Genomic DNA, 21,433 nt, shown 5'->3' with positions numbered 1-21,433 from the left:
AAATGAAGATAGACAATGAAGACACACACACAGCTGATGACTTAATTCATCCCTTTCAAATACTTCACTTTCATAATAAAGTGTGTGTGTGTGTTTGTGTGTGTTTGTACACACAGGGTTTCAAAAACACTCGTATGTCATACGAAGTCCTACGAGTGTTTTTTGAATCCCTGTGTGTACGCGTGCGCGCACACACACACACACACACTTTATTATGAAAACGTGTGTTATTACACACTCTGTTGTTCCACTATGTAACTACTGCTTTGTAATTACACATTTGAAAGTCAACTGTAAATGTTTGTCTCTGGGGAATATTCTCACTGTTGGGAGATTTAAGCACATACTATGTGTGCACTAACATAGTAGTACTGCTTGAAATATATACATACAATATAAAAACATAATGAGGTTAAATGAGGAATATATGTGGTATATATGTGAATAAAATTAGTAGTATTATTGTATTGTATTATAGCCCATGCAGAGGCTTTGTCGTTAGAAAAGGTTGTCTTTTGTTCAGTGTCACGACTGAGAGACGATAGCCACCGGGGCTTTGCCATGCTAAACAAATGGTGCTGGACCGGACTGGACCGTAACCTGTGAGAGTTGCCAAACAGACACCATTCAGATGCAGCCCAATCTGATCTGACAACAGACCAGATGGGAGTCTGCCTTAGTTCTACTATGGTGACAGACGGCCGCAGGGCATACACAGGTGTGTGTGCGTCTATTGTACACGTTTGCATAGTTTGTAAGTGTGTGTGTGTGTGTGTGTGTGTGTGTGTGTGTTTGTAAGTATGCATGTGTCTGTGTTTACATAAATGTGTGCATGTGTGTGTGAGTGGGTGTTGTTACTCATTTGAATGTGAAACTGAGATGGCATCAGATAGTAAGCAACCAAATAGGACACACACACACTCCTCGGTGGAGTATATGTCCACTGTGTGTGAAAACGGGCCAAACATACCAATGAACAGGATGTGACTCACTGTGCCACTGAAAGAACACAAAGCTACGACTGCGCCACCATTTCAATCATTTTGCATTAAAGAAGAAATATAGATTACTACAGCAGACATGTACAATATATATTTTTTTAACCTCATTTTAATCAGACATGGGTACTGTAGGTTGTGTGGATGTGTGTGTGTATGGATGGATGTGTGTGTGTGTGACTCACCCCTTTGGGCTTGAAGGGGGGCTGGATCTCGCGGTTCTGGAGACGGTCCCAGTCGATGCGTCTGAAGAAGGCGTGCTCCTGGATGTCCCTCTCCCCCTCGGAGCCGCAGCCCAGACGCTTCGACGGGTGTTTGGTCATCAGCTGCGAGGGAAAAGCAGGGAAGGGCCATAGAGTTAGAACGGCTAGAATGCCAATTCTACAGATAAAAATGTCACTATTCTGTCAATCAGGGAAGGGCCATAGAGATAGATCTAGATCTAAATTCCACTATGAGGTCATCAGCAAGCAAAGGCTGGAGTAGACAGACTAGAAATGGAACGATAGATAGCCATAGAAATAGAAAGACTAAATAGATTCTATATTCTACCATTTGCTCATTGGCTGAGGTTGGGAAAATAAGAAGGGAGGAATGGGAACATGAGTCATGAGTTTAGTGGAGACCATAGAAATAGGATGAGTGGTATGGATAACACACACTCACAGCAAGTTAGTATTGGAATTAAGGTAGTCTATAGTCAATATGGGGGCAGTTATTTTCTACGCTTCCTCTTTTTATTCTGTCAATCTTCTTCTCTCTTTTTTTCTGGGTCAGTAGGGAGCCAAACAGATGGGGGTTGTTAAAAAGGGATACAATCGTCCTCTCTCCTAGATGCAACGTGTTATTGTTGTCACTTACAATTGCACAGCAGGAGGTGACGTGGGGGCGCACTATGTAAAAAAAACTCGACATTGAAAAACCATCAAACAAACGTATTTCCTTGCTGAACTAGAGCAGTAACCACACTCAAACAACATCATGACAAATGTCAATAATGACAGCCACTCTTTGTGGGTTGGATTCACACTGGGGCCAGCCGTACGGAAATGTGTGAACGCACTGCCCTAAGTTGTTTTGGATAAAAGCATCTGCTAAATGGCATATATTATATATTATAAAAGAAGAAAACAGTAGTGTACTTTTTGTACAGCACCAGTCAAAAGTTTGGACACACCTACTCATTCAAGGGTTTTTCAGTTTTTTACTATTTTCTACATTGTAGAATAATAGTGAAGACATCATAACTATGAAATAATACATATGGAATCATGTACTAACCAAAAAAGGGTTAAATAAATAAAAAAATTATATTTCAGATTCTTCAGATAGCAACCCTTTGCCTTGATGACAGCTTTGCACACTCTTGGCATTCTCTCAACCAGCTTTCCCTGGAATGCTTTTCCAACAGTCTTGAAGGAGTTCCCACATATGCTGAGCACTTGTTGGCTGCTTTTCCTTCACTCTGCGGTCCAACTCATCCCAAATCATCTCAATTGGGTTGAGGTCGGGTGATTGTGGAGGCCAAGTCATCTGATGCAGCACTCCATCACTCTCCTTCTTGGTCAAATAGCCCTTACACAGCCTGGAGGTGTTTTGGGTCATTGTCCTGTTTCTCTGCACACCCTCTCTCTCGCACTCTGGGTCTTCCTTTCTTGTGGTGGTCCTCATGAGAGCCAGTTTCATCATAGTACTTGATGGTTTTTCCGACTGCACTTGAAGAAACTTTCAAAGTTCTTGACATTTTCCAGATTGACTGACCTTCATGTCTTCAAGTAATGATAGACTGTCGTTTCCCTTTGCTTATTTGAGCTGTTCTTGCCATAATATGAACTTGGTCTTTTACCAAATTAGGGCTATCTTCTGTGCACCACCCCTACCTTGTCACAACACAACTGCTTGGCTCAAACGCATTAAGGAAAGAAATTCCACAAATTAACTTTTACCAAGGCAAATCTGTTAATTTAAATGCATTCCAGGTGACTACCTCCTGAAGCTGGTTGAGATAATGCCAAGAGTGTGCAAAGCTGTCAAGGCAAAGGTTGGCTACTTTGAAGAATCTCAATTATAAAATATATTTTGACTTGTTTAACACTTTTTTGGTTACTACATGATTACATATGTGTTATTTCATAGTTGTGATGTCTTCACTATTATTCTACATTGCAGAAAATATTAAAAATAAAGAAAAACCCTAGAAGGAGTAGCTGTGTCCAAACTTTTAACTGTAATGTATTTACATTTTCCTTTATTATTTCCCCTAACCCTACCATCCCTCCCCAAATCGGTGTATTTTTTTAATGTAGTGAGGGCCAGCCAACGAGAGCATACAGGTCGCAATGGTGGGTGGTGTATGGGGCTTTGGTGACAAAACGGATGGCACTGTGATAGACTGCATCCAATTCGCTGAGTAGAGTTTCAGAGGCTATATGGTAATTGACATCGCCGAAGTCAAGGATCGGTAGGATAGTCAGTTTTACGAGGGTATGTTTGGCAGCATGAGTGAAGGATGCTTTGTTGCGAAATAGGAAGCCGGTTCTAGATTTAACTTTAGATTGGAGATGCTTAATGTGAGTCTGGAAGGAGAGTTTACAGTCTAACCAGACACCTAGGTATTTGTAGATGTCCACATATTCTAAGTCAGAACCGTCCAGAGTAGTGATGCTAGGCGGGCGGGGAGCAATCGGTTAAAGAGCATGCATTTACTTTGACTTGCATTTAAAAGCAGTTGGAGGCCACGGAAGGAGTGTTGTATTGCACTGAAGCTCGTTTGAAGGTTCGTTAACACAGTGTCCAAGGAAGGGCCAGATGTATACAGAATGGTGTTGTCTGCGTAGAGGTGGATCAGAGAATCACCAGCAGCAAGAGCGTCATCATTGATAAATACAGAGAAAAGAGTCGGCCTGAGAATTGTACCCTGTGGTAGTTGGCGAACCAGGCGAGGTAGTCATTTGAGAAACTAAGGCTATTGAGTCTGCCGATAAGAATGCAGAGTCGAAAGCCTTGGCCAGGTCAATGAATACAGCTGCACAGTATTGTCTCTTATCGATGGCAGTTATGATATTGTTTAGGACCTTGAGCGTGGCTGAGGTGCACCCATGACCAGCTAGGAAACCAGATTGCATTGTGGAGAAGGTACGGTGGGATTCGAAATGGTCGGTGATCTGTTTGTTAACTTGGCTTTTGAAGAATTTAGAAAGGCAGGGCAGGATGGATATAGGTCTATAACAGTTTGGGTCTGGAGTGTCTCCCCCTTTCTTTATGGATCTCAGACGATACGAAAGAGGTTGAACAGACTAGTAATAGGGGTTGCAACAATTTCGGCTGATTTCCTAGCCCAGCTGATTTGTAGGGGTCCAGATTTTGCAGCTCTTTCAGAACATCCGCTATCTGGATTTGGGTGAAGGAGAAGCGGGGGGGGGCTTGGGCAAGTTGCTGTGGGTGTGGAGAGCTGTTGGCCGGGGTAGGGGTAGCCATGTGGAAGGCATGGCCAGCCGTACAAAAATACTTATTGAAATTCTCTATTATCATAGATTTATCTGTGGCGACAGTGTTTCCTAGCCTCAGTGCAGTGGACAGCTGGGAGGAGGTGCTCTTATTCTACATGGACTTTATGGTGTCCCAAAACTATTTGGAATTAGTGCTACAGGATGCACATTTCTGTTTGAAAAAGCTAGCCTTAGCTTTCCTAACTGACTGTGTATATTGGCTTCTGACTTCCCAGAAAAGTTGCATATCGCGGGGGCTTTTCGATGCTAATGCAGAACGCCACAGGATGTTTTTGTGCTGGTCAAGGGCAGTCAAGTCTGGCTTCTGATGGTAACATGCATGAAACCAAGGCTTTTACGGTTACAGAAGTAAAAAAAATGGCAGCGCCTGGGGAATAGGTGTAATGCTGGGGGCTACAGGGCCTGGGTTAACCTCTACATCACCAGAGGAACAGAGGAGGAGTAGGATGAGGGTATGGCCAAAGGCTATAAGAACTGGTCGTCTAGTGCGTTGGGAACAGAGAATAAAAGGAGCAGATTTCTGGGCGTGGTAGAATAGATTCAGGGTATAATGTACAGACAAGGGTGTGGTAGGATGTGAGTACAGTGGGGGTAAACATAGGCATTGAGTGACGATGAGAGAGCTTGCATCTCTGGAGACACCAGTTAAGCCAGGTGAGGTCTCCCCATGTGTGTGGGGTGGGTGACAAAAAAGTTATCTAAGGCATGTTGAGCTGGACTAGGGGCTCTACAGTGAAATAAAACAATAATAACTATCCGAAACAGCAGAAGACAAGGCATATTGACAGAGAGATGCATGTGTAGCCGAGTGATCATAAAGTCCAATGAGCAGCAATAGGTGAGTCAGGGAGCCGTTCGGTAGTCGCTACTATGCTAGGCGAGCGGGTGGCACGGTGTTCAGAAAGCTAGCGGGCCGGGGCTAGCAGATGGGTATTTGGCGACATCGCAACGGAAAAGCCTGTTGAAACCATATCGGACGATTACGTCGGCAGACCAGTCGTAATGGATCGGCAATAAAGGGTACAGGCCAATTGGCAAAAGAGGTATTGTAGCCCACGAATTAGCGGGTATACCTCTTCGGCTATCCGGGAGATGGGCCTAGCTCGAGGCTTGCTCAAGGCTAACTGGTGCTCGCTCTGGGACAGAGGTGTTAGCCAGCAGTAGCCACTCGGATGCAGCTAGCTAGCTGCGATGATCCGGTGTAATGGCCCAGAGCTTGCGGCAGGAATCCGGTGATGTGGTGGAGAAAAGCAGTCCGATATGCTCTGGGTTGATATCGCGATGTGCAGACTGGCAGGTATTGACCGAGCTAAAGCTGGCTGGTGTCCGAGCTAAAGGTGAAGACCGCTAGCCGTGGCTAACAGCTTGTAGCTAGTCAGCTGGCTAGCCTCTGATGGAGGTTCCAGTTATGAGGTATAAAATTTGCAGATCCGAACCACATTGGGTGAGGGGGGTTGCAGGAAAGTATATTTAGATCGTAGGTGGAAAGTGAGATTAAAATATAAGGAAAAAAATGACGAAACGGACTATTTACACGGGACAAGACAAACACACGTCCGTCTGCTATGCCATCTTGGATTGCAACACTTAGGCGTCTACTTCCAGCTTATACATACTATATACATTTTAGGGACACGGTATATTTTACAGCAGTGTATTTTCCTAGTTGAACACGAATTCTAGCTCTTTCTCCTCTCTTTAAGTTTCACAACAGCGTGCATGGACTTAAATATCCCTATTAGAAAGTTGCCCACTCACATTGGAACATAATGCTCATTAGGAGTGTGTCTGTCAGTGGGCGTATGTTACATAAGCAGGGGGTGAAATTGGTTGCATAGCCAGCCTGGCAGGTACAGTACTCCACTATCTTTACCGAAAAACATAATTTGTTGTCATTGAAATGTAACAAGAGAAAAAGTATGACTGCATCCAATATATGTTATATTTTAGATTCTTCAAAGTAGCCACCCTTTGCCTTGATGACAGCTTTGCACACTCTTCACCTGGAATGCTTTTCCCAACAGTCTTGAAGGAGTTCCCACATACGCTGAGAACTTGTTGGCTGCTTTTCCTTCACTCTGCGGTCCAACTCATCTCATACCATCTCAATTGGGTTAAGGTTGGGTGATTGTGGAGGCCAGGTCATCTGATGCAGCACTCCATCACTCTCCTTCTTGGTCAAATAATATGACACTGACAGTGTCACCAGCAAAGCACCCCCACACCATCACACCTCCTCTTCCATGCTTTACGGTGGGAACCACACATGCGGAGATCATCCATTCACCTACTCTGTGTCTCACAAAGACACAGCGTTTGGAACCAAAAATCTCAAATTTGGACTCATCAGACCAAAGGACAGATTTCTACCGGTCTAATGTCCATTGCTTGTGTTTCTTGGCCCAAGCAAGTCTCTTCTTATTATTGGTGTCCTTTAGTAGTAGTTTCTTTGCAGCAATTCGACCATGAAGGCCTGATTCACGCAGTCTCCTCTGAACAGTTGATGTTGAGATGTGTCTGTTACTTGAAATTTGTGAAGCATTTATTTGGGCATCAATTTTTGAGGCCCATGAAGCTGGCTGAGAAAATGCCAAAGTGTGCAAAGCTGTCATCAAGGCAAAGGGTGGCTACTTTGAAGAATCTCAAATATAAAATATAATTTGATTTGTTTAACACCTTTTTGGTTACTACATGATTCCATATGTGTTATTTTATAGTTTTGATGTCTTCACCACCCGGAGAGTGGTGGTGGCAGCAAAGCATGCTGGGTAATGTAACAACACCTAAAATGACAGCCAGTCCATATCTACTCCTGTCGTCTGTTGGTGGCAGCCACAGAATTGTGACTTAGACGTGTGTGTGTGTGTCACAGCTGGGGAAAAGGAAAAAGTAATTGTCAGGGTTGTGTTCACAGGTCATGCTGCTCCCCTACACGTTATGAACGTGAAAAGGGAACCCTTGTATGCTGCAAACTGGAATCCTGTCTGCTTTGCTGGGCTTCACCTTCAAAATGTAAACTTGAGGCCTAAGAATCAGTCTGTCTGTCTGTCTATGGCTGGGGAGCTAAGGGATCATGTCCAGGATCTCAGTGTTCTCTCCTTGCTAGAACACACACACACACACACGCAGACACACATGCCTACGCGCACACACTTCCCCGAGCCCTTTTATTCACGCGAGCCTTAGAGGATGGGCCGGTCCACAAAGGCAGAGCATTGGATCAAAGCAAATCCCCCATCTGCAGAAACAATGGAGGGACCTCACTCTCTTCCACCGACAGAGAGATAGGGTGCCATATGGGACACAGGCTATTAGTGCACTCCTTTTAACCAGAGCCTTATGGGCCCTGGTCAAAAGTAGTGCACTACAAAGGGAATAGGGTGCCATTTGGGATAGATAGAGAGGAGAGAGAGAGAGAGCGGAAAGAGGTGGAGACGACGAGAGAGAGTGCGAGAGAGAGGGTCTGCAGAGAAAGTGAGGCAATAGTGTGAAAAGGGGAGAGAGAGAGAGAGAGAGAGAGGGATAAAGGGGTAGAGAGAGGGCCTGATAGAAGGAGAGGTAGAGGATGTGAGAGCTCTGGGGGTTTAAGTGGGGAGGTGTGGACACGAGTGTGTTATCACACGGTTCGTTGACTCGGCTCAGCCCTGGAACGTTCATCTCTCCTGCTCGTGTTATTAGTGTCTTCACTTCTCCTCTGACACAGGCACACCTTTTCCTATGTTTCTCCCTCTCTCTCTGCCTTTCATTTGTTGTTTGTTTGCCACAATATGGCTGCCGTCCAATATATGCACACAGGTGGGTACTATGAGAGATGAAGACCCACACACTGTCAAAAATAAGGAAAAATTTGCTTTAAGCTTTTAAGTCTCCATCTCTCCTTGTACTCCTACGCACCTGTAACAGACACTATTTGATCTAAAGGACCTTCAAAGAGCGTAGACGGCCACCCACCATTACACAGGTGGGCACCATATTGGTGATGAATAGGGGTGAGGTACACCCATCCATAACTCATCACTATGCTTCTCCAAATCCACTTGTTTTGAATCCACTATAGTACAGTATGCCTTTAGCTATATAGGTAGTAAACCCGTGCCTAGAGACTACAGTAATAGATCCTTCAATGACATGACCTTTAGTCTAAAGGTTACGTGCCAAAGTCAGTCATATCTATGGACATAGAGTCCATCGACATATCACTTCATGCTCTTCCTACTGTACTTGTTAATGGAAAGTGTCTTCATAAAGTTCATTGTAAAGATGGCTTCAAAAAGGTTGACTTCATCAAGTGTCAAGGTTAATAATTGGACCTAGGTTACAGTGGGTATGAGACTAAGTGTTATTGATGACAGAGGATGAGAGAAGGGGTGAGAGACTAGCTTCAAAGGGGAGTGGGGAAGACCATGGGTTTAAGGGGGATGGTTGTGGGGCAGGATGTGAAGGCATAGGGGCCATAGAAGAATAATTACATTGACTTCAATGGGAATTTCCGTTCTAGTAATTCTATTTCTATGACAGGGGCGGAGGTTCAAAGGGTTCTTTGGGCCAAAGGTCGTACTCACCCCTTTGCAGATGGACACGGCCTCTTTGGACATTTGCTTGGGGTACGACACGTTGTGCTCCATGATGGACTGGAAGAGCTCGTCCTCGTCCTCACCATCAAACGGGGGCTGCGGAACAACACGTTATATAGAACGTTATATGCATGTTGTAAATATGTTGCGAATGTTGTATACATGTTGTAAATAGGTTGGGAATGTTATATACATGTTGTAAATAGGTTGGGAATGTTATATACATGTTGTTAATAGGTTGAGAATGTTGTATACATGTTAATAGGTTGAGAATGTTATATACATGTTGTAAATAGGTTGGGAATGTTATATACATGTTGTTAATAGGTTGAGAATGTTGTATACATGTTAATAGGTTGAGAATGTTATATACATGGTGTAAATAGGTTGGGAATGTTATATACATGGTGTAAATAGGTTGGGAATGTTATATACATGGTGTAAATAGGTTGAGAATGTTATATACATGGTGTAAATAGGTTGAGAATGTTATATACATGTTGTAAACAGGTTGAAAATGTTATGCACATGTTTTAAATATGTTGTGAATGTTATAAATATGTTGACAATATCATGTAAATGTTAACACATCAGAATATGTAGTACATCTGTAATGACCTCAAATATTATGTCTTATCAGTCATTTTGACCTTCACCTTTAATCAAACGGGTAAATTCATGATAATCTATCTAGTATCTTAATGTCACAGCTACTTTTCAGGGGTCATTTCTAAACAGGGCCCAGTCCGCAACTCAGCAGAGTCTGAATTGACAATTAGAAATGTAACGCTGGTTACACAAACAGCCAGAAGAGAGGGCCTCACAGGACTGCTTAAAACAGCTTGGCATGCAAAAGGAAAACGTTTGCTTTGAAAAACACCAATTTCACATTGTGTGCTGTGGTGATTGTGTCCGACACTATCTTGTTATCTTCATTTTTGTTCCAAGCCTATTTGAACAGAGTATTGCGGGGGAAAATGAAGTCCAAAGGTTGTTGCCAGAGGCCAGAGGCATTATCGGTCCAAAAACAGAATAAACATGAACTAACCTTCAACTAACCACGTTAACCCTTCGATGGCCTAAAGTTCCAAATATTGTCATAAAAACACACTTGGAAGAATTTTCTTTATGAACATTTACACTTCGGTACCAAGACACCTGCTCAAAGCTATTGGATGTGTGTATATTCTACCATTTCTCAGTCCAGTAATACAGCTGCATAAGGGTTGTTATAGTGGCTTGTTGAGAGAGAGAGAGAGAGAGAGAGAGAGAGAGACAGAGAGACAGAGAGACAGAGAGACAGAGAGAGAGACAGAGAGAGAGACAGAGAGAGAGACAGAGAGAGAGACAGAGAGAGAGACAGAGAGACAGAGAGAAAGAGAGACAAAAACAAGTTACGAAACGGAAGATAAAAATCAACGAAAGAGATATCGACCGTAGAGAGTGCAAGAAACAAGTTCCAGACAAAAATTGCCAGCTGGGAGGCAAATGGACTAGATGGTCCAGCTATTTTCTCCCTCCACCTCTATCATTACTAACCGTAATGTGTGCATTGTGACACTTCATAAATGTATTCGTTTTCATTTCCACTAGACTAAACCCTTTAGCAAGAGATACCTAGGCTGCTTTCCGCTCTCTTTATCTGATATACAGTACACTGCACTGAACACCCTCTTGAGAGGGAAACACACACACATCTCCCTCCCACACACTCAACCCACCCCTCTACAATCCTGAGGTCATATAAGCCAAATGAACTACTTTCGGCCTGTGAGTGTGTACTGTAAAAGGGGTATAACATTTCCCTGCCCCAGGGCCTTCTCTCAGTGGATGGCTGGACTGCTGCTCGTTCATCACGCCGTCTCTCTCTGCCCAGTGAACGGGACGGGATGAGGCTCCCAGACACACAGGGAGTAAACAAACCCATCACACCTACTGAACACGGCAGCAGGGAGTTAGCCCTGGCCGCATCTCAAATGGCGCCCTATATGGCTATACCCTATGTAGTGTACAGTGTAGGCTGGTGGGAGGCGCTATAGGAGGATGGGCTCCCGAGTGGCGCATTGGTCTAAGGCACTGCATCTCAATGCAAGAGGTGTCACTGCAGTACCTGGTTCGAATCCAGACTGCATCAAATCCGGGCGTGATTGGGAGTCCCATAGGGTGGCGCACAATTGGCCCAGCGTCGCCCGGGTTTGGCTGGGGTAGGCCGTCATTGTAAATAAGAATTTGTTCTTAACTTGCCTAGTTAACTAAAGGTTAAATAAAAATGTTTAAATAATGGCTGGAATGGAATTAATGGAATGGTATCAAACCCATCATGGAAATCACACGTTTGACTCCAGTCCATTAATTCCATTCAAGTCACTACAAAATCAGCCCATCCTCCTATAGCTCCTCCCACCAGCCTCCACTGGTAGTAGAGCTCTGGTCAAAGGTAGTACACCACATAGGTTACCATTTGGAACGCACACCCAGACTATCTGTTAGCTTAGCCAGTCAACTGACTGACCTTTTGAGTTGCCCTTACTGATGGTTGGGACGGTAACGGACATCACCGAAAAGCATCTGTTAACCCTTTACCCTCATACCCGTACACGGGCTGAAAATGGCAGATTGGAACACAGTGGCTGTACAGTAACATGCTCTACATGACGTCAGAGCTTCACAGCTCTGTATGGGTTTTGACTGACAGCCGTTCTGAACTTGAGCACCGCGCACGACAAGAAGGTGCCCCCATCCCTCCAAGGTAGTTGGGCAACTGTTTTATTGTCTGAGTGAGGGAAATGCTGGACATTAAGAGGACTGTGTATTTTGAAAGATGAGACGTTGAGAATTATAGTAAATACCGCTTTGATATCATACGAGCAAGCCGAACACACTTGAGCCCAAATGTGCACTTGACATTTCCATATCAATTATACTCATGTCATATACAGTGTCAACGTTTATGATCACTATGTTTGATGTTCGTCTATCGTGAAGAAAATTCACCGTGTCACACGCACCTGAATGCACCCACGACCGCTTTCTATGCGGACCAAATAGTTGAAGACTCTTCTTTGAGTCATAAAAGTGCATTGAAATGACTTAGGGACTGTGCACACTTTGGAGAGGTGTGTGGCCACTCACAGGCAGCAGTTAGTCCTCTCACTCAAACCCTTGCCATTTCTTTGTCTTAAGTTGCACCTACCCCACATTTTACAGGAGAATTCTTATCATGATACTTAATGTATCCAGTGTATTTTCATATTTCGTTATCAACAAACGCATCCACAAGTACAGTAAATGTATACTGCACTTAAAATCCACAGTGTAATGTTTGGATTCAGTATTGTGTCAGGAGAAATGTTGTGTCCTCAACTTTGGTCTAATAATTTCCCCATAATCTCCAAACTGTTCCCTTTCAACTGCTACCATGGTTATGCATATGCTTTCATATTTATTCTGTAAGAAACATTACAATTTAGCCCTATTCATATAGGCCAATTCCCACAAGTATAAGGGGTTAGGGCACAGAATATCAACCTGGTCTCAAAGCATTTCATATTATTCTGTACGGAAATCTGAGACACTCCATTTCTTATGATACGTTACAAATTACAATTCGCATTATATGTTAAGAATTTGTAAAACGTACAATATGTTACGAATTTTCAGAATGTACAATATGTTATGAATTTGCAGAACGTATGATATGTTACGAATTCTAGCTAGGTGGCTTCGTTACCTAGGCTAGGAGTTAATGTTAGGGCTATGTTGAGGAGTGGTTTTAAGGGGTTTTAAGGTTAGGGCTAGGGGAGGGTTAAGGTTAGGGTTAAGGTTAGCTAACATACTAAGTATTTGCAAAGTAGCTAAAAAGTAGTAAGTAGTTAAAAAGTTGCTAATCAGCTAAAATGCTAAGTTGTCCATGATGAGATTTGAACTCGCAACCTTTGGGTTGCTAGACGTTCACGTTATAGGCCCACCTATCTACCCTGACCAACCACTGTACTTTCATTTTTGCCTTAAGTAACCATCTATCTTATGTAACCATACCAAACGTAACATATCATACTCATTTGAGTGTCCCGGATTTACGTTTACCATGTTACGTCTAGTCTATGAGACCAGGCTGGGAATACATATACAGGCACGAGAGAAGGTGTGGGGGGCGAATAGTTGAGTCTATTAGAGAGCTGTCCAAAATGACGCCATGTCCCAGGAGAGGAGGGCAGATGGACGACGACAGTGTGCGTGCGTGTGTGCTTTCGTTCCCATGAGACAGGATTACTGTAAAGTCAGTGTGAAGGTGACCCGACTGTGTCTTTATCTAGAAACCTGAAGGATTTGCACGAGTGTGTCTGTTTGTTTGTGTGTGTCTGTTTGTGTGTGTGTGTGTGTCTGTGTGTCTGTGTGTGGAGAGAGGTGCGGGACACACTCACCTGTCCTGCCAACATTTCGTAGAGCAGCACTCCGTATGCCCACCAATCTACTGATAGCCCATATGGCTGATATGCAATAATCTGGAGAGACAGAGAGAGAGAGACAGAGCGAGTAAGAGCGAGAGACGAGAGAGAGCGAGAGAGATGAGAGAGAGCGAGAGAGATGAGAGAGAGAGAGCGAGAGAGCGAGAGCGAGAGAGCGAGAGAGAGAGCGAGAGAGAGAGCGAGAGAGAGAGCGAGAGAGAGAGCGAGAGAGAGAGCGAGAGAGAGAGCGAGAGAGAGAGCGAGAGCGAGAGAGAGAGCGAGAGAGAGAGCGAGAGAGATGAGAGAGAGCGAGAGAGATGAGAGAGAGAGAGCGAGAGAGATGAGAGCGAGAGAGCGAGAGCGAGAGAGCGAGAGAGAGAGCGAGAGAGAGAGCGAGAGAGAGAGCGAGAGAGATGAGAGAGAGAGCGAGAGAGATGAGAGAGAGCGAGAGAGAGAGCGAGAGCGAGAGAGAGAGCGAGAGAGAGAGCGAGAGAGAGAGCGAGAGAGAGAGCGAGAGAGAGAGCGAGAGAGAGAGCGAGAGATGAAAAGAGTTACATGGGATTAGATAAGACAATGTACATGTTCACAGAAGCTGAAATGCTGGCAAAGTATATACACATTACAGACAAAGAGACAGGCACACACACATATTTTTTACTTTTAGTCTCACACCACACTCTGCGTCAGCTACTGTAACACATTCATATGGACACATCACACACACACACACACACACACACACACACACACACTAGCCTTTCACATTGTCGGCACGATATGTCTACCGCTAACTGACAGTGCCCGGGAGAGCCCGAGACACAGGCCAGTCACGCTCGCCCCACCAGTCAATCTAGCGCTTATTAGCAATTAGCATCCTCTTCTAGAGGGAACCTGGTTCATTACTGAGAGAGCAGGTACATCCTGCCAGCCAGTTTCACCATCTGCTGCTGTATCCCCCTAGCTTATCATTGGATCCATTCTAAACAAGACACGAGACAGCCTAGCTGGAGCGAAGCACCGCTATGTTGTAGAGGGAACATCCATTGATGCAAAGTAACGTACTGTTGTGACGTTCCCCGGGAGAATTCACTGATGCTAAATGAATGGAGGGAGACAATGTTATTGTTCTGTGAAGTGGTGCATCTCTACTTGCGCAATAACAGCTGGGTTAAGTACGCCCGAGAACACATTGTGCATGCATGTGCATAACAATGGGACGTTCATTGAACATATGGTAGAAGTAGAGAAACAATACAACTGAAGCCCCAACAGTGCTAGGGGAGAAGCAGCTACACAACTAGAAGGCTGCTGGCGGAAACTAAGCTGAAGAGGGGCCTTGAGCATCAGAAGGAAAACGCGTGTTGGAAAGTGTAGCAAATGGGGACTACTTTTCAGAGGACGTGTTCAAGAAATGATTGCAGAAATGAATGAATCAATACTCCCTCTTTCTCCCCTCCCCTGCTCCAGTGGGGGATACAGACAGACCCGAAGAGAGGACAAGAAAGAAGAGGAAAAGCGAGGGGTTTGCCAGAGGAAGGTCATCAATAAAAGATAGGCAATTATGTCATGGAGATGAGGTGGGGAAAGAGGTCAGTGCTTTGTTTTTCACAAACAGTATAAGGAGTGTGTCTTTGTGTGTGTGTGTGAGAGTGTGTGTGTGCATGTGTCTTATTTGAAGAGGCACTGCACAGTTCATCGTAATCAAAGATGGTCGTCACGCCTTAATACACCTGACATAAGCACTTGATCTCTTCAATAGTAACCCACCATGACAGTAAAAATATGATATAGGTTAAATTCTTATGAATAGGTATATACATGCATAACAGATGATGATATGCAGTGATTCTGAATGAGTAATGTTAAGCTTTAATGAGCTGATCAGAGCTATGCTGCTAATGTAGTTGGTGTTTAACCCCTGTTAACCCCTTACAAGCACCCACAAACACTCTTCTTTCTTCCTCTCTATCACACACAGCCCTCTGGTACACACACACACTCTCTCTCACTTTCTTTCTCAAGAGCCCTCTAAGTCTGATGCTGACCAAGGTTACAGTCTCCCTGCAGATACACTGATGGTTTCTGGAGGCATGCACACACACACACACACACACACCTTTTCCCCCCACCATCACCTGGTAGGTGTGATATGTGAGAGCAGTTCTGCTCCACATTGCCCTGTGACCTTTTCTGTGTAACACCTGACCTCCACCTGCCCCTTGGGAGCCCTGAGAGGCACCTCTGGCTCTGCACTGTGCTGTCTTGGCACGCAAGCCACTTACCTTCGGGCTTTAGTGAGCTGGACACACACAAACTCATTCATTCCTCACACATACACGCACTCCTACACACGCTCGCAATCACAAAGAAACTCAAACATTCATCCCTCTCTTACACATGTGCATACAGATGCGGTTGTTGCAGACACTAACAGTAAATACAATATTGGATCGTTTTCTGTTTGGTCGTCTGTTTTTTTGGGGGGCTTATGAGGCCAAACTAAACAGGCCAAACTAAACAGGCCAAACTAAACAGGTCAAAATTGATTCCATGAGAATATCAACCTTTGTCCATGAGCTACATCAACAACAGGTCCATATTAGGTAATATTTCAGATGTATACGTGCTTATAAACCCCTGGGCCAGGGATCAGAAATTACACAGGAGACAAACGGACTCAATAGTCCATATTGAGAATGAAGACCATTATAGTTCTGCAGCTGACGTGGTTGTGCTACTGCTTGTCTGGGGCACTGGGTCAGGGAGACGGTGAACGTGAAGGTGGAGTGGTTGTCAATAAGCAACAGCTAGACAAAGCTAACACACCATCCGCCTTCCACACTATGCTGATAGGGATGATGTTAGAGCAGAAAGTTGAGCTGAGTCAAACCAAGACCAAGCTGGAATCTATGGAGGCCAGACTGAATGCCAGTAAAGTCCAGGAAGAGGAGCTGAGAACCAGACTGAGAAATGCAGAAAACCAGCTTGATGAATTAAGGAAAATGAATCAAGGTAAAGAGAGTTATAATGTATTATGACTTGTTCGAAGGACGTATGAGCCGTTTTATAAAATCTATTTTTATGTGCCACAGGGTACTAAATGTACGAACTATGCTACATACTATTTAGAACATACTGTTCAGGAAACAAAACGTATGCAGTAAGCAACAACATACTCTGATTCATTATAAGCATCTTGTAATGCATTATGACATCCTCATTAATGTACCTAAGAATGTGTAATCTTTGCCTTCACAGAAAGACCAAGAGTGGCATTCTCAGCTGCACTGAGAGAGGACGGTCCCGGAAGCAACCAAGGACCGTTCAACACCGAAACTACTTTGGTCTACAGGAAGGTCATCACCAATATTGGCAACGCCTACAACCCCACAACCGGTAATGTGAAGCACAAACAATAACATTTCTGGAGAAATACGGAGCGAATAATTGAAAAAAGTTAAAGCGACAGTTCACTTTGAAAGTTTTAGCTTATACCCTTTACAGGAGATATATAGATTCACCATAGGAAATGTATAGATCTCCTGTTTTTTATAATTTACTGTAGCATATAATTGGTAACCATCTATAATTGATGTAAAAATAAAAATGTGTATAGTGATGTGTAGAGTACATTAGCCATTTGAATGAATTGAATTGCATTGAATTGAATTTTACTTCAATGGTGAATTCATTGGAATTAAAGAGCAATTCACAACTCAATTCTGAATTCACCCCAAATCTTTTGTGTCCTGATTCTTGTTCCATTACTAGTAGCCATATTAACATTGGGCTGATAATCACAAAACAAAAAAAACATTGTTAAGCAATACCATCAGTGAACTATTGATAATTGTAATGACTGATCAACTTCAAAATCGCTATATTTATAAAGCATTTATTAAGCTCCCCCTTTGCTACAGGTATGTTCACAGCACCAGTGAGAGGACTCTACCACTTCACCTTCTATTGCCATACATACGGAGCCAATATCGCATTTCTGTTAATGTATAAGAACGGAGACATAGTTGTTGGTACGGCAGATCACGTAACATCTAGTGATGGTGCGGATAACGGATCTAATGGGGCGGTACTGTTGCTTGAGGAGGGAGATCAGGTCTATGTGCGCCTTGAAGCCAAATCATGGATCTGGGTAGAAAGCGACCGTCACCTCAGCACCTTCACTGGCATTCTGCTATTTGCCCAGTGACACCTCGGAACACGTGAATAAGGAGAGATTTGAAATAATGAAAAAAATGTCTTATTGTATTGTAGAGGGCATCAATGATGTAAATAACAACAATGCTGTTTATCACACTCTTAAGGGGAAGGAAGAAAAGAGTTGATAAAAAATGTAATCGAGTTAATCACAGGATTAATCACAAATTCTGAATTTGCTCAAATTGAGCTGTAATTTAAGATTTTTTGGACAAACTTTATATTGATTATATATTACCAATAGTGGCCAATAGTGATCTAATGAAAAACAAACCATTTGAAAATAAGGTATGTTTGAGTATAGACTGTGTGCCATTAAACTACATCAGCAGTAACAGCTAAAGCCTATTTGACCTAGATAGCGTGTGTATTGATATGTAGGCTTCGTGTGCCTTTAAAATACATGTATGTATTTCTGTCCTTGAGCTGTTCTTGTCTGTTCATGTTCTGTATTATGTCATTCTGTATTATGTTTCATGTTCTGTGTGGACCCCAGAAAGAGTAATGGGGATCCTTAATCCCCCCCCCCCCCCAAAAAAAAACACCAAAGCATTACAGTATTAACACTGTACTGATATTAAACAATTATTAAAACGTTTGTTAACCATTAGCAAATGCTGTTAAGCATTGTACTGTATATTATTTAAGTTGATTTCACCCTCAATTAATTCATTCCTAAATATTGATAAGCATTTATTAAGCTCCGCCACAGGTATCTTCACCGCACCAGTGAAACGACTCTACCACTCCACCTCCTATAGTCAATCACAGGTATCTTCACAGCACCAGTGAAACGACTCTACCACTCCACCTCCTATAGTCAATCACAGGTATCTTCACAGCACCAGTGAAACGACTCTACCACTCCACCTTCTATAGTCAATCACAGGTATCTTCACAGAACCAGTGAAACGACTCTACCACTCCACCTTCTATAGTCAATCACAGGTATCTTCACAGAACCAGTGAAACGACTCTACCACTCCACCTTCTATAGTCAATCACAGGTATCTTCACAGCACCAGTGAAACGACTCTGACTATAGAAGGTGGAGTGGTAGAGTCGTTTCACTGGTGCTGTGAAGATACCTGTGATTGACTATAGAAGGTGGAGTGGTAATCACAGGTATCTTCACAGCACCAGTGAAATGACTCTACCACTCCACCTTCTATAGTCAATCCCAGGTATCTTCACAGAACCAGTGAAACGACTCTACCACTCCACCTCCTATAGTCAATCACAGGTATCTTCACAGCACCAGTGAAACGACTCTACCACTCCACCTCCTATAGTCAATCCCAGGTATCTTCACAGCACCAGTGAAACGACTCTACCACTCCATCTCCTATAGTCAATCACAGGTATCTTCACAGAACCAGTGAAACGACTCTACCACTCCACCTCCTATAGTCAATCCCAGGTATCTTCACAGCACCAGTGAAACGACTCTACCACTCCATCTCCTATAGTCAATCACAGGTATCTTCACAGCACCAGTGAAACAACTCTACCACTCCACCTCCTATAGTCAATCACAGGTATCTTCACAGCACCAGTGAAACGACTCTACCACTCCACCTTCTATAGTCAATCACAGGTATCTTCACAGCACCAGTGAAACGACTCTACCACTCCACCTTCTATAGTCAATCACAGGTATCTTCACAGCACCAGTGAAACGACTCTACCACTCCACCTCCTATAGTCAATCACAGGTATCTTCACAGAACCAGTGAAACGACTCTACCACTCCACCTCCTATAGTCAATCACAGGTATCTTCACAGAACCAGTGAAACGACTCTACCACTCCACCTCCTATAGTCAATCACAGGTATCTTCACAGCACCAGTGAAACGACTCTACCACTCCACCTCCTATAGTCAATCACAGGTATCTTCACAGCACCAGTGAAACGACTCTACCACTCCACCTCCTATAGTCAATCACAGGTATCTTCACAGCACCAGTGAAACGACTCTACCACTCCACCTCCTATAGTCAATCAAACTGAGACAGGGATGGATTCCTTTTAGTGTAGAAAAACTACAGATCAATTGCTTTTGATGCAGCAGACAATGGATGTAATGGGTTGTATTGATGCGTGAGGTGGGAGACAAAGTCTCCATGCACTTTGAAACTTACTCATGGGTCTGGACAGATAGTTATCGCAACCTCAATACCTTCAATTGCATTCTGCTATTTACCGAGTAACACTGGAAAAAAGGTGCACCCAAACGCACTTCAGCCCAGCTTGAACAAAAAAGGGAATCTGGAGCTCGACTGAGTGACTTGAAAATCCCCAAAAATATTCCTTACCCCAGGACACTTCAACTGGGGACTTTTTCTTTATTTTCCTGGATAATCATCAATTGGAGTATCCTGAGGTAAGGGGGGGGGGGTTACCCAGTAACACATCTCAGAACACAAGAGAATAAAGCTATATTTTAAATCATGGAAAATCAATGTCTCACAGTGTAAATGCACCCATGTACGTTCATTTTTTTAACACCTGTTGATTTGTTTAATGAATATTCTGTTTACTACCTGTCAAGTTAAATAGATAAACACAAAAAAACACTCCTCTACCAATGCTTTAGAAATGATAAGAAACTATTCTACTACTCTGGTAAAACACAACATTTCTTAATGCCCCTAGTGATGCAGCACCTGAAATGTGTCCATTCTGTGAAGGTTGGCATATGTTTTGCATTTGTTCATTCACCCTATTTTATCTAAGTTCACACTCAAACTAAACAGGTTTTACTTTTTCCCATAAATCACTTCAACAACAGGCCTATCTTACGTGACATTTCCCACAGATAAGCGGTTTATAAACCCCTGGGCCAGGGATAACAAATTACACAGGAGACCAAACGGCTCAAGAGTCAAGATTGAGAATGAAGACCATTATAGTTCTGCAGCTGACGTGGTTGTGCTACTGCTTGTCTGGGGCACTGGGTCAGGGAGACAACGACATAGTTACAGAGTATACAACCTCCTACAGCAAACCTGCCAGCCAGACATCTGCACTGTGCTGAGAGAGATGAGTGCTTCGCTGACACACACCAAGACAAAGCTGGTAACCATGGAAGCCAGAATGAAAGCCAGTGAGAGCCAGGTGGAGGAACTGAAGAAAAAAAAAATGTCTTTTTTTATTTAACCTTTATTTAACTTAGCAAGTCAGTTAAGAACAAGTTCTTATTTACAATGACGGCCAGGCCAAATTGTTGGGCCAAATTGTGCGCCGCCCTATGGGACTCCCAATCACTTCCGGATGTGATACAGCCTGGATTCTAACCAGGGATTGTAGTGACGCCTCTTGCACTGAGATGCAGTGCCTGAAGCAGTGCCTGCGCCACTCAGGAGCCTGCATATTAATGATTAACAATTAATTAATGAATTAATGATTGAGGTCTGTAGTTTTTCCTGACTATATTATCTAAAACATATAATGACTCCTGGCCCTAAATGCTAGTGTCATGCTAATTCTGGAGTCAGCTGTCCAATATTTATGGAGTATGTGCACTCATAACTCACAGACAGACCAAGGGTGGCCTTCTCTGCTGGACTGGGAATTCATGGGAGCATAGGACCTTTCAACACTGAAACTACCCTGGTTTACAAAAAAAGATAAGAATGGAGAGAGTGTTGCTGTTACTTTAACAGCTACTGCTGACTCAGATAGTG

The 21,433-nt window shown here is 43.5% G+C and overlaps 2 protein-coding genes across 3 annotated transcripts in view; one reads left to right on the top strand and one right to left on the bottom strand.

Annotated features, from left to right (window-relative positions):
- The window catches only part of LOC115177626 (protein kinase C alpha type), a 259,435-nt gene that overhangs the window by 12,462 nt on the left and 225,540 nt on the right, over positions 1–21,433 (bottom strand). Inside the window, exons 14-16 of the mRNA XM_029738557.1 lie at positions 13,506–13,586; positions 9,070–9,177; positions 1,184–1,324 (exon numbers count right to left, since the gene is read on the bottom strand). Of these exons, the coding sequence (XP_029594417.1) occupies positions 1,184–1,324; positions 9,070–9,177; positions 13,506–13,586 (330 nt within the window). The remainder of the gene's footprint in view (positions 1–1,183; positions 1,325–9,069; positions 9,178–13,505; positions 13,587–21,433) is intronic.
- LOC115177627 (complement C1q-like protein 2) lies at positions 16,171–18,354 on the top strand. Of its 2 annotated transcripts, none has more exons than XM_029738559.1 (3): positions 16,171–16,541; positions 16,788–16,925; positions 17,450–18,354. In XM_029738559.1, the coding sequence occupies exons 1-3, from the start codon at positions 16,226–16,228 to the stop codon at positions 17,734–17,736; spliced, it is 741 nt and encodes a 246-aa protein (XP_029594419.1). In that variant the 5' UTR covers positions 16,171–16,225; the 3' UTR covers positions 17,737–18,354. The 2 variants fall into 2 exon arrangements, with proteins under 2 accessions (XP_029594419.1, XP_029594418.1); XM_029738558.1 differs by having other exon boundaries at positions 16,764–16,925.

This window comes from Salmo trutta, chromosome 38 (assembly GCF_901001165.1).
Source record: "Salmo trutta chromosome 38, fSalTru1.1, whole genome shotgun sequence".
Classification (NCBI taxonomy): Eukaryota; Metazoa; Chordata; class Actinopteri; order Salmoniformes; family Salmonidae; genus Salmo; species Salmo trutta.
Note: the sequence above shows the minus strand (reverse complement) of the source record. Positions and strands in the feature narration are given on the sequence as shown.